We start from the raw sequence: 14274 nt of genomic DNA on the forward strand, positions 1-14274 counted from the left end.
CTCTATATTGTTAGAATGTATATGGTTTGTATCACTCATGATAGCAGACATATATGTAGCTACAAAAAGCATCAAGTTCTTTGAGCTATTGTACTACATAAAGGTAAAATGTCACCCATAGACCCATAGAATTGCTTCTTCTTCCTCTTTTTTGTTTATGAAGTCCAGACTTGGCTAATATAGTATATAGACATTAGAAACATTTTCATAAGATAAACTCCTAGTGCTTACTGGTTTCTGAATGTTGCGTTGGCATCAGTACTTAGCTCTAATAAATCTAAGTGGTGTGGGCAAAGTGCAATATCACATGATGTTCATGCTCAAATGTGCCCAGAAGAGGTTGAACACGAAGGGTCATGTCTCTGGGGGAGTTTCTCATATCTCCCAGCTAGGGGTGACCCATTAGCTCTAGTGTCTGTCCAGCAGCCGGTGCATCCAACGGTCTGAGTCATGGGCTACATGTGTCCGGCTGAGGATCCCGGAACCTATCTTAGTTCTCGCCTCTCACAGTGAATGCCTCTGGTGGGAGCCTAGCAGGAAGTGTGACCTCATTCTGCTTCTCTGCCTCTGGTTTCGCAGGCTGTTTTTGAAAGAAAACAAGAGGGTGGGAAGGCTGACTTTCCCAAGAACTACATGGGCCTCTGTTCTAAGAAACAGCCCGGACGAGAGGCTGCAGAAGACAAAACTTCTCTGCACATTGCTGTGTGTGTATAAGAAGGGAGGAAAAGGCTTCCTTTGTTGTGAGATTTCTACACCTGTTGGCATTCTGATGTTCAGCCTTCGGTTGAAAAATTGCTCAGTTCTCGGCTTCTCCTCCGTTGACTACAGGTAGCTTCACACTTCAGTAACTATGTTTAGCATTTATCAGCTGGAAGAAGAGACCGGGGACTCCCTTTGGAAGGAATGTATATGGGAAAACTATTTTTCAGAACAGACGTGTTGCTTTGGTGGAACTGGTCGATAGTGTCTGTTTCTTGAAAAGTTTCAGAATTGTGATTGCAGTCTTTTTTTTTTTTTCTTTAACTAATTCTCTGCTAAATGTCAGTTTAATGCCTGTGAGCTATCATGAGCATTTGTAAGATGTTGCAGGATTTATTGGCTTAAAATTAAGTTTCATTCTTGGGGAAAAAACTGATATAGAGTAATTTGGACTGGACATACTATTGTTGCTCAAAAAGTGCAAAGGATAGGTGACAGACTAACGTATTAGATTTTAATAATATCATTTCTGTTCCAAACAAGCAAGATCTATAAACATGTGTTGTGATTTAGAAATGTTCCAAGACATGCCAGAAAGTTCTTCTGACATCTTGCAAGATCGTTGTTAGAAGATTTCTGTATGTTCTAATGGGGATTATGTGTAATTTATTAAAATAATTTGGAGCAACAATTCATTACTGATTATGACCCTACCAAGTATGAATAGGGTTGGCGAACCAGAGAGGATTTATTTTTACCTTTTATAAAAGCTGTTGAAATAGTGGTCTAGATTGGTACAAAATCCAGTAGTTAGCGGGAGGCAGGGCCATGTGATGAGTGCCAAACGACTAAGATTGCCAACATTTATATACTCTGATGTTTCTGATTTGCCATTGAGAGAATGTACCAGGTGTCCACGAGAACTGAGTTTTTGTGTTGTACAATGGCACAGTATTTTTAGTGCAATGCTGTCGAGGCTGTTTTGGGGGATGTCTTGGCTGATAAAAAGCACTCACCAACTCTGTAACAACCTGTCAGTGGTTCAAGTTGTTGGGCAAAAGACGCACACCAGTCCCAAAGCACTGTCTGAAACGTGATAATGGCCTTGTATTGTGGTGGATGTTTAAAACAGACACATTGGTTTGGGAGATTCTGCAACGAATAGGTTTTTTCTTTTCTTTTTTAACTTCTTCATCAGCCAACTCATTTTCATTATTTTTATTTGAATTACAAATCAACCTTTGTAAGTCCAGCATTCCCAAATACAATGATGTTTTTATTTGCAAAGGGGGAATATTATTTAAATGCATTGAATGAGACAACGGAAAATGCAATACAAAATCATAGAAGAAGACACGCTTTCAGAGAAGTCCTGCAATCTGTCCCCTTGCCTTCCATCCCATTACATCCTATAGCTCTCTATTACTTCAGTAAACAAATCTGACTAGTGCAATTAGTCGATGCCATCTGTTTTGGCATCATTTTTTCTATTTTTGATAAATAGTCCACCTTTTTTTTTAACATCTTTTGCAGAAAAATCTGTGAAGCTTGAACAAGCGGCCTTCCCAAGATGTACCGAATAACTCAACTGATGTCAACACCAGTAGCAAGTAAATGTGAGAGAACTGTTATATGCAATTATCTTTTGAGCGATTAGACTCCTTTTAGCAATTTCCTTGCTTTGATTTTGCTGATACTCAGACCATTAACCATCTGTCAGTAGCTTGTGTTTCTTAAATGCCAGTGTTCACGTTGGCAATGATTTTGACTTCATTTCTTTCCTTGAGAGAAATGTGATATTTTTTCCTTTTTGCAGAAAAAATTACCAGGTTTTTTTTAGATGCCTGTGCATAAATGTGAAAGGAGATTGTTTATCAGCTACTATTAAGATGCAAAACTGTTTGTGTCTAAAAAATGCTGAATGATTCTTGATGGCTACAAGCAGAAAACAAGGGCGTTGTTAACGGTAGTGGTTTCAAGTTTCTTCCTTCCTCTTGTTATTTTTCTCCTCCAATGCCACTCCTCACCCTCCCTCACACTCTCAGAATTGTCTCTTACTCTCTTATGAACCAGCCAGTCTAATTTGAAAGTCTAAATTGCTTTCTTTGTTTTAGACTCTAAGATTTAGATATTTTCAGTGATGGAACCAAGTTTCACTGAGCCTGCCTGGTAGACGTATTGATACTCTTGCAGAACATTATGAAATTCTGTTTTAGAATATTAATCAGATACTATGATCCCCAAGTGAGGTCTGTTGCCATGCCTTTGGTTTAACTAGAATGAATAGGTGGATTCTGTTTTTCTTTTTAAATTAGGGAGGCTGACAGGTGGGTGTTTGGCACAGCAATTAAGAGGTGCTACGTGGGACACCCACATCCCTCATTGGACTGCCTGATTGGACTCTGGGTCCTAGCTGATATTCTCCCTTGGAGACAGCAGACGATGGTATGGATGCCTCAACTCCTTGTGTCCTCGCCGCCCACAAGGGAGAACCAGATTGAGTTCTTGGCTCCTGATTTTGGCACGGCCCAGTCCTGGCTGTTGTGGACATTAAGGGGAGTGAATAACAGATGAAAGATCTCCCTCTCCTTTTTTTCTCTCTCTTTCTGTCATTCTACTTTTCAAATATAAATGAAGATAAGTTACAGAATTTTTAAAAATGTTAGAAGGCCTCACATATAGCATAAAACAAAACTTGTTCCCACGAATGTTTTCTGCTCACTATCTTATGATGGACTTGTGACTGTTGTTGAGGGACTGGATGGTTGTTGCATTATAGGGGAAACAGAGGGGGAAGTGGGTGGGGAAGGGTGAAAGGGGAAATCCCTGATTCTGAGGAACTATATCATGAAAAATAAGGTTGTTTTTTCTTTTCTTAAAGCACTGATGAGGGAGAGTCTGGAACTGTAATTGGATCTCTTAGATTGCTGGTTAAGGTGTAATAACCAACATGTTGGGACATTGGCTTGGGTTTTCTATAGCTCCACATAAGACATTTTCTCTCCTCTTTTCCTGAGCATTATTTGATGCTAATGATTTATTATTGCCTCATTCTGCAGCCAGGTACCTCAGCTAGAATACTGTACCCTAGAAGACACCAAAGATGTGGACCTTAGATAGTTTTTGCTTTCCATTGAGACCTGGTGGCAGGTTGAGTTAGGCTCATTTCGTGGATGCTGCCTTCATTGGTGTCTTCCTGCTGAGTACCAAGGCATCACTACTCAAACTTTCTTAGAGGATTCCACCTCTCTGGTCATGTACATCAACAAGACGTAAGACATTTTTGTTTCTCTCTCCTTGGCCTATGCAGGTCCTTGCAAGTCGGACAGACAATCCATTGGAGAGCTGTCTCCCAGGAGCCCCTTTCCTAGGTAGGCATGACTGTTTCCTCAAGGAAGAAGAAATCATCCTGCTTCCTGTATGTTTTATTTTATCCTAGTATAAAAATGTTCTTTCAACTCTTACCCAGTGTGGGTACAGTTACATAGCTTCATTCCTGTGGCATACACAAAGCGGAAATTTGCTGAATGGATTGTTATTACTGGGCTCTAAGTGTACAGGTAGACACGAGCAATTGAATGTCGTTCAATGGTTACTGTTTCTCACACTGATGTTCCCTTAAATATGCTTTCCTGTCTCATTATTCAAGATCCACAGACCTGTAGAGTGATGCACAAGCTGGCTGAGTTTGGTGCTCCACTCACTGGTGTGGGGTTTACAATTTCATTGAAGCGTGGAATTCACATGGTGACTCCTGTCTTTTCCGCCTTTCCTTTTTCTTACTCTTTCATCCGGTATGTAAATTGAGGTTCCCCCACAGTATTTTGTGACATGAATTTGTCATGTAAAGACATCAAGTGAATGCAATGAAACTTGTCCTTTTTTGTAACTCCCAGGCCTCCTGTTACTCCCATGTGTTAGGAGAGAACACTCACAAATACACTTGTTAGGAGTCACATTGACCGAGGTCACATAGTAGCTGCATAATAAAGCCAATTAATTTGTTCTTTTTTTCCCTTTGTGCAATGAGATAATAATAATTAGCATCCGAGAGATTCAGAAGAGTCAATAAAGTACAAAGTATGAGGTCACTTACTATAAAGTATTCAATAAATAATACCCATTTAAAAGGTACATTAATATTAACTTGAATGCATGTGGTAACTTGCATTGGTTCTGGAATTAATAAAGATAAAGGAATTCAGCAGAGCGTGGGGAAATGTATGAGATGATGAGCAACATTTCATGGTCTATCAATTTATGAGCAATTGTCTAAATTTCATTGAAGATTCATTGTCGACTCACCAACTGGTCTTTATTTATCCTCTCCTGGGGGTGTGAGCTCCAGACTCACAAGGTCTGTTAGTCACCCTCAGGATGACAAAAGACTGTTTCTTTGGACAGTGATGCAAGTTGTTGGGCTTTGGTGATGGGGTGGGTTTCTGAGAACAATTGGAAGGGGCTTCTAAAACCAACCAGGTATTGGACTATGCACAGCAAAAGCAAGGCAAGAATAAAAATCTAGGGATATGCTTTTTATCTTCTTAAAATGTTTGATGATGTTGAGGAAGAACCATTTTTTTCTGCTTCAATCCAAATGCTGGAAGAGGGGCTCTATAGTGGTTATAATCCCAGGTTGACAGACAGATCACTAGGAACTGGAAAGAGTCCAACTGAAAATTGGTGAAGGGTAAAACTTGAACTGAGCATGGAGAGAAATTATAAGAGCATACTTCTGTAACATCTTACTTGTCTGGTACTTTATACATGCAGTTGTCCCACTAATTCCTTTTTAAGAAACAATTATTTAGTTGAGAGGAGAGAGAGAGAGAGAGCGAGCGAGCAAGCAATCCAGGGTGTGCATCATTAGGAAACTTAAGTTGAGGGTCAGAGAGGAGTACCAGAACTGGGCATTGCAATGTGGCACACAGGCATGTAACTGGCTTTTAAACCACTAGGCTGAATGCCCAACCCCTTCTAAGTCTCTTGTGTTGTTTGGCTAGCCTAGATTGCACCACTGAATGTTTTAATCAGTGAGTTCAGTTAAGGACACGCACACACCAGTAATAACATTTTTGGATGGCATAATGCAAAGATATTAAAAGTGTTTTATGATAAAATTGCAATCCCTCCACAAATAAGAGCACAATACTAATGAGGTTATTACACAATAATAGCCAACAAATTTAACCTACAGCATGAAACCTGTGAAAGTCTGGCATTAATACCTTCCAAGAAATTTTGACATTTTACCCTAGTAATCTTTTCATGTACAGAAAACTGAGTCTTGATAAGTTAGTTTAGTTGCCATGTGATAGAGGGTAAACACAGTTCTATTTAGCTGCACAGCCTTTATTCTCAGTCTTTCTTATGTACTAACTTGGTCTAAAAGTCCAAGAGGGGACTGCATGATTAGATATTTGGGAAAAAGAACTATTAATTGACAGCTGGTTCAATACTATGACATTGCTGGAACCTGGGATGGGGGGAGGGAAAAGAATGAAGGTAATATGACTTGAATTTCAATACTAAAGACAGGGATTCTAGAATGAGGAAGACAATCATCTCAATGTCCTCCAGCGGACACATGAGAAGGACTGGGATTTAGAACACTAATAAGTGCTTTAGAAACTGGAAAAACCCAGAGAAGAGCAGTCATCATATGAGACTGAAGAGGAAAAAAAATCACATCTCATTATAGGAAATGAGGTAAATGCACTGGAACTCTCGTAGTATGCAGAAGAGAGATCTTGGGAAGGTCATGGAAGGCGAAGGAAAGGGGGAGAAAGAAGGGTAGGGAGGACGTAAACTTTCATTAAATTCCTTCCATTCATTCCACATTTATCTGCCAAAACAACTCTTTGAGAGAGATGCTCTTTGTTCTGATTCTACAAAGAAGGAGATGTTTGGCAGTTTAAGTGCCTGGTGAATGTGACTTTTCTGGTCAGTGACAAAGTTGGAATTCTGGACCGAGGGCAGATGGGCTCTGAATTCCATGTCTTTTCCATCACTTTGCAGCTCATATTTGTTCTGTGCAGGACAAGCTGGTCCAGTAAGGGTGGGATCCTTGTCATTGATGGAGTGCTGGGCGAATTTTGTTAGAATACAAATGAGACAAGTGGAATTCAGTGGGATTGGAAATGCAAGAAATACAGCCCTGCTGATTCTTTGGCTTGTGTTTCTCGGGAGGTCTATGCTACTTCCAATCGATGCCATAAGTGGAGTAAATGTGTATACAAGTTCTTGGTAAACATCCAGGTAAATACGTTGTGAGGGTTGTTGCCAGGATTCTGACAGATTGACATTATTGTGCTGCAAGGTCAAATACATTCAGACACTAGACATTTTTATTTGAATTTATTTATATTTATTTGAAAGGCAGATTTTGCAGAAAGAAGTAGAGAAGTCTTCCATCATTCCCCAATGGCCACAACAGCCATAGCTGAGCCATTCCGAAGCCAGGAGCCTGGAGGACTTTCTTCCCAGTATCCCACGCAGGTACAGGGTTCAGGGTCCAAGAGCTTGGGACATCCTCCATTGCTTTTTTTTTTAAAGATTTATTTTATTTTTATTACAAAGTCAGATATACTGAGAGGAGGAGAGACAGAGAGGAAGTGGAGCTGCTGGGATTAGAACCAGCGGCCATATGGGATCAAGGCGAAGACCTTAGCCACTAGGCCACGCTGCCGAGCCCATCCTTCATTGCTTTTGCAGGCCATAAGCAGTGAACAGCATCAGAAGTGGAGCAGCTAGAACACAAACCAGCACCCATGTGGGATAGTGGAGCTGGAGGTAGAGGACTGGGCTGCCATGCCATTGCAATGGGCCCTCTAGGTACTTTTTCTTTTTAAGTATCAGATTTCCAAAGCCACTTAGGTCATTTCATTCAGCCAATTAGGCATGCAGCTCCTGCTCTATAGAAATTTCTAAAATGATTTTGGAGGCAGGCAGGCAAGCAGATATACACACAAGCCTCCAAGAAGTGAATCAGGATTTGAGGCAAAGAAAATTCATTAGCTTCTTTGGAAGAGGAGAGAGGAAAACAGCAGTTTTTGCCTCAGTGAAGTCCGTATTCTTCTCTCCAATATGGCTCTGTGACTGTTATCACGAGGCTCCACCAGTCCTCATCCAAGCCAATTTTCCATTTCTAGAATATCTTCATAGTTTTGGTTGCCTTTCAATTATACAGGCCAGTGTTTATATACCCATAGAAACCCAGAGAAGCGTAAGACTTCTCTGGATGCCAGCCCACAGGAGGTGACTCTGACACTTGCACAGCCACACTAAAGGGAACTTTGCCAAGATCGGAGGAGCTCTCTGACTGCGTGTTCACCCAATGCCTGGCTTGCTCTTGGTAACTGCATAGTTATAATTTTTCTTTTATAATGTTGAGACTGGTGATGTAGAAATTGAATAGTATTCAGAGTTAGGGGGAAATGACACTTATGAGCTTCCAGAATTAGAGAAAAAAAATGGTTTTACGGTTGTTTCAAGACTGCAGGGTCATCACATGGTGATATGGCTGTTTGAAACTCATCAAAATTTAAAACAGAAAGAACTTTGTAGTTCAGGAAGGTCATAGGTCAGAAGATGAAATCCAGGAGGTTAAAGGTGACAATTTTCAGGGTTAAAGGGATATTGAGGAACCCGACATGGCAGCCTAGTGGCTAAAATCCTTGTCTTGCATGTGTTGGGATCCCATATGGATGCCAATTTGTTTCCTGGCTGCTCCACTTCCCATCCAGCTCCCTGCTTGTGGCTTGGGAAAGCAGTGGAGGTTGGCCCAAAGCCTTGGGACCCTTTGCCTACATGTGAGACATGAAGAAGCTCCCAGCTCCTAGCTTTAGATTAGCTCAGCTCTGACTGTTGAGGCCACTTACGGAGTGAATCAGCAGACGGAAGATCTTTCTGTCTCTCCTTCTCTCTGTAATTTTGACTTTCCAATAAAAAGAAATATATATTTTTTAAAAAGAAGCCATGATAGTCTTGAATATGAAGAATTATTCTGCCATCACTGCAGCCAACATGCGGTTTTGTGCAATTGCTTGTAGCAATAAGTGATTTGAAGGACTTTTTTTCTGTCATTAGTTTTTCCTGTGATTTCCTGGACGGTGAGAGTTCCTTCTCATGCTGCTCCATAGATCCCCTGTCGGGCTCCCACATCTGTCGGCGAAGCCCCCGGCTCCTCACCAATGGCTACTACATTTGGACAGAAGACAGTTTGTGCTGTGACAATGATGGCCATGTAACACTGAGCCCATCCCGGACCAGTGTTGTGTACAAGGAGAACTTGGTTAGGTAAGTAGAGGGTATTACATAAAGGGAGCTTAAGTCTGACTTGCCCATTAGTTTCTCATTCATTCATTCATTCACTTACTCATCCAGCAGCCATTTACAGGAGCCCATTAGTGCTCCAAAAAGTGGACTTGCAAGGAGAGATAAGGAGAAGGGATGGCTGATATGAAAATCAATAAAAGGCATCGGTAAGAAGGTGAAAAGAAGGGAGACTAGAAGAACAGATGTGAACAAACTTTCTAAAGGTGGTGATGACTGATGGGCTCTTAAAGGAAAATAAATGCAAGAAAGGGATTAGGAGACAGTAATATAATCAAACATAATAGCAAATAGATCAATAGGTGCACAACTTATTGTGGGAAGGAGAGGCCTGCTGGAGATAATACTGAACATGAATGTATGGGCTGGACGGAGGGAGTTAACTATCAGGCCAGGGATTTTGGACTTCCTTTTTCGGTAGACAAAGAAGAGCCTTTGACAAAGTATCAGTTTTTATTCTTAGTAAAACAGCAGGGCTGAGAATGCAGAAGATGGATTGGTCTGAATTTGGATATGTGAGCAGAAACAAATACAGTGGAAGAAAGTGGAAACAGGGAGTCCTGGGTTGAAGGAAAGTAGCAGGAGCAAGGCTAGGAAGTGGAGAGGGGTAGCGGATGAGAGGGCTGGCAAAGAGGCAAGTAACATGCGGTCTCTGACTGAATGTGGGAGTTCCAGCAAAGGAAAGACACTGGTATGAAACTTAGGTCTCTGCCTTTGTCAGTTGGATGGATAGTGGGGCCATTTAGTTAGATCAGCGGGAAAAAGATAGAGGCATGTTTCAAGCAAGGAGATTGTAAGTTCATTTTGAATCAATGGATTCGAGAAATCACATCCATTTTCATTTGTCGCATAGCATCATCATGCTGACTCTATCAGCCACTTTTCGACACTATAACTCTGCGTAAGATTTCCTATATCATCTTAGTACTGATTAATACTGTGGTAACTTGTTTAGATCTAGTGTAGATTGGGCTGAACTTGGCCTCAATTAGGAATCATGTCTGCTCTCTCTGTGACAGTCTCCTTAGGACCTGTAGGTCACACAAAGAATGCTCTCCCTGTCAGAACTGCATGAATGCCAGAGAACACACCTCAAAAGCAAGTACCTACGTATGCATCAAGCTGCTGGAGTCCCATTGGTCATTCCAAGTCAGGTAGAAAAGCTGGAATGAGGCTCAGATAAATGTACTCTCCGTACTGGTGGAGAGGGGAAAGAAGAGGCACATATTTGTAGAACAATCTAACTTATCATATGGGTGATATGATCCACAGACTTCTCTCTCTAAACTAATAAGACAGAATTAAGGAACTTTTCTCCAAGTTCATGGAGCTTTTGGGTGGAGCCAGGATTCCAAGTTAGATTATCTGAGAAAAAGTTTGTGGCCACTCTTTGTAACGTTATGCAGGTATTCTTGATGGCAGAGGTAATGTTTCACCCACACATTAGATCCGTGCTGTCCCATAGTAGGTGCTTCATAAATATTGATTGAATGAATGAATGGATGTAAGAATAATTACATAAATAAACTTCCAATGTCTGCTTACTCAATTTAAGATAATCTCAGAATCTACAAATATCTTTAAAATTTGTTACAAGAACTTGTTCTGTTATTATGAAATCTGTTATTTCTCAACTTATGCTTACTTGAAATTGATGACCGAAGGAATTACGATACAACAAGCCTTCTCCAAGGCAGCTCTATTTACATTTTGTACATAATAATTTTCCTTTGTCCTGTGCATCACAGGAGGCTTAGCAGCGTCTCTGACCTCTGCTCAGTGTGTGCCAGTACCATCACTTTTCTGGCCTAAGATATATATTTTTAAATGTCTTTAGAAGCTGCCAATGTCCCCTGGGCCTGAAACTACCCTGGCTGAGCACAACTGGGGGATGAATATACAAGATTTTGTCTAATCCATCTGAAAAGCAACAGAATCAAAGAAAGTAAATCTCTGATTGCAACTGTAGCTGACCTTGTAGAAGTTCATAATGTAAGGTCCTTCACAACTCCTCTTTGCATTACCTGGCTTTAGTGTAGGCTCTCAGTATGATGTGTTTAGCAAAAAAAGTCTTGACACAGCCCAGATATGAAAATAACACGTGTTACTCCATGTATAGCTTGAATAATCTGGCTGCCCTCAGTCTCACCCCTTGGAGACATCCTCCAAGGTCAAGGATATTTTGGAAAAGCAAATTAGTTCATGTTGCTTACCGTGGTACCTTTTCCCTCGGCATGCTTCAGAGGTCTTGCTTTGATCCCACATGAAGTCCCAGATCCTCTGCATGAGACACAAGGTTGTTCAGGCTCTACCTGTTTTACTTTTCCAGGGTGATTTCCAAGTATTATCCAATGTGAAACCTGAACGTTCTTTTTAAGCAGCTCAGGTCTCACTTACTCCAGAAAGCCTTCTCTGGTGCTCCATGGGCAATGCCTTTGCCAGAGCTTTCCTAGCGACTGCTAGTGTGTGTGTTCCCAGTGGGACCTGGCAATCAACAGCAAGGCTGAGCTAGTCGGACTGTCTTGGATTTGCACCCCTGCCATGTCAGCAAGCAGCGGCAAGACTGATGGAGCTGGACTGTCTTGGGTTTGCATCCAGCCATGTCGCTTATTAGCCAGATGACCTCAGTCAAGTGACCTTACCACTCTGAGTCTCAGTTTCCTGATCTGAAAAATGTGATGATAGTGGCATCAACCTTGTAGGGCTATTGTGAGGATTAGGTCATTTAGTAGATCTGCGAGAGAGACCCCAGGAACAGGTCAACTCAGTGAAAGCACTGAGTATGTCTGCTTCATTCTTATCTTTTACCCGTAGTAGCTTGTAAACGTTTTGTAAACATGGGCTTGGTCTTTCATCTCATAACCTTGATCTCAGGCTATGACACATGGTAGAATTTGGGGGAATTTCCAAACAGTGCAGAATTGGACTGCAGGTGCATACTCTCTCCTTTATCACTCTCAGTCTCTAAGCCGGGGGATTACTCTTCGCTGTTCACCTTGTGACTTTCATATCTTCCCAGGATATTTAGAAAGAAAAGGAAGATCCGCCACTCCCTTTCACCTCTCTTTGATCTGGGTGCCTCTGAATCCTGGCTGCATGAAAGTATTTTTGACAGTGATTCTTCCCGGAGGGAAGAAAAGTGGTTAGAAGGAATCAGGAGTCTGGAGACATACGATTGCAATCAAAATGGTGAGTCTAAATCTTCCCTTCCTTGGTGAACTATCATCTCCAAATGGATAGTAGCAACCTTGGGGCCCAGGACCAATGTCAACCCAAAGATGACGGTCATCATGACAGAAAAGATGGACCACAATTTAAGACTTCATATACATTTCTCTCCGTACCACCTGTGCAGTCGAAATGCAAATGTTTCCATGTCTTGTAAAAAATTTTAATTTAAATATGTGAATTACTGAGTTGATAACACTTGGCAAATACTTACAGAGTTCCAGTGCTTCTGTATGATATGTGGATGAGTGAATATTGAAGCCATAGAGTGGGAGAGGAAGAGAATATGAAACTAGCAGAAGAGGCCTAGAATAGGATTTTGTGAACTGTGATGTAGAATGGACGGACAGAGTAAGATTAGGCTACAAGAGCAATAGCAAGGAAATTTTCACAGAGGTGAGTAGAAAACCAAGAGTCGTGTAGCATGAAACAGCAGTGGAATGCTGGTTCACGAGGAAGCAAACCATAAACAGTGAATATGAACAAGTAACAGGGTGAGGACCAACTGTGCTTAGCAGAGTCACTGACCTGGAGGTTGCTGGCGGTGGAGTGAAAGTGGTGGAACAGGGTGAGGAACAGGGTGAACAGAGAGTGGGGAGCAAAGGAATGGAGATGTACTTTCTGGAAGACTGAAGTCTGGTGGGAAAGGAAGGAGAGGGACCAGCTGACAGGTGGAGGGGTAGGAGATGAGTGGCAGATCCACTGCTACCTCCTCTTCCACTTCCTCCTGCTATTGTCAATGGAAGACATCTGGGAATGTTTCTCTTCATTGATGAATGGACTTGAAATACAAAATACAAATAGGTTTATAGACCCACTTTATTATTTGAATCATATAGCTGTTGTTTTTCCATTTCTTCATTCACTTGGATAATTCCCTAAATACTGTTATGGCCACCTAACCAAGCACACATTCATCAAGGTTGAATAAGACAAGCCCCAGTCTTGAGAAAATCCTGCTTTAAAACAGAAAGATAAATGTGTCTGCACATAATTAGAGTATAATGCCTTAAGCACCACGAGAAACCTATGAGCAATGTGCCACAGGTTTAGCTAGGGAAGACTATGTTAGCTCTGCCACTTGGGGGCTGGGCAGGGCAGGGAGGAGACATCTGACCCGGTCTTAAAAGGACGAGTTAAATCACTAGGGATTCTGGTGGTATTCTCACCTTTCTCATTCTGGCTTCCAGCCTTCTGCGAGGGCTCAAATGTAGCCTTTTCATTGCCTTCCTAACACAGTGTACATGGTCTTTTGATTACATCCTTTTAACTGGAATTGACGACACGCTTTGTGGGGTACAGTATAAAATCATATAAAATGTTTATGCATTATGGGTCATATATTTGGCCTGGCAGCTGAAATGCAAGTTGAAGCACCCACATCATACATCAGCTTCAGTTCGAATCCCTGATTCCAGCATCCTGCTAATGGTTATCTTTGGATAACTCAAGTAATTGGATCTCTGTCACCCCCCCCACCTGGGGTCAGCAGTGCGTCCTTGGCACCTGGTTTTGACTTGGTTCAGTTCTGACCTTTGTAGGTATTTAGAATGTGAACCAGGGGTTCAAAGTTCTCTCTCTCTCACTCACTCTCAGAAAAACACATGCTAAATAAAATGTTGAAGCATTTCAAGTATCACTAGCAGAGCACTAAATCGGAAGTGGATCTTTTCGAGCATGGGGCGCTCTGGTCCCTTGGCAATTGCGTTTTTCCAATGTCGTGTTGCAGATCTTATCTTTGACTCCTTTCTCTTTCCCTTGCACGCTCCCAAATGTTATCACAACAATCTGCTTTCAGTTTCTTCAATGATCCATGCTTTTCCATACATCTGTGGATTTGCTCAGGTTATTTCCTCCACTGTAAACACGTGCTGATTCATTTAGAAGACTACATTGAGGGTCCATTCTGTGGCAAGCACTACTGAATGCAACGGACACAGCAGTGAACGCAACAGAGGAAACGACTGGTTCTCATGGAGTCTTTATAGGAGGAGACAGACAGTAGATCAATGC

At 41.6% G+C, this 14274-nt stretch overlaps 1 protein-coding gene across 6 annotated transcripts in view; it reads left to right on the forward strand.

Annotated features, from left to right (window-relative positions):
- The first annotated feature begins 505 nt into the window (after nucleotides 1-505).
- TMEM71 (transmembrane protein 71) overlaps nucleotides 506-14274 on the forward strand; it is a 192513-nt gene continuing 178744 nt past the window's right edge. For 2 of the 6 annotated variants that reach the window (XM_058668472.1, XM_058668473.1), the window contains exons 1-5: nucleotides 508-828; nucleotides 2233-2315; nucleotides 4010-4070; nucleotides 8788-8997; nucleotides 12053-12222. In XM_058668472.1, the coding sequence (XP_058524455.1) occupies nucleotides 2270-2315; nucleotides 4010-4070; nucleotides 8788-8997; nucleotides 12053-12222 (487 nt within the window). In that variant the 5' untranslated portion in view covers nucleotides 508-828; nucleotides 2233-2269. Of the gene's footprint in view, nucleotides 829-2232; nucleotides 2316-4009; nucleotides 4071-8787; nucleotides 8998-12052; nucleotides 12223-14274 lie in introns of all 6 variants that reach the window. The other 4 variants (XM_058668469.1, XM_058668470.1, XM_058668471.1 and 1 more) reach the window with 4 other exon arrangements.

Source organism: Ochotona princeps, chromosome 9 (assembly GCF_030435755.1).
Source record: "Ochotona princeps isolate mOchPri1 chromosome 9, mOchPri1.hap1, whole genome shotgun sequence".
Taxonomy (NCBI): domain Eukaryota; kingdom Metazoa; phylum Chordata; class Mammalia; order Lagomorpha; family Ochotonidae; genus Ochotona; species Ochotona princeps.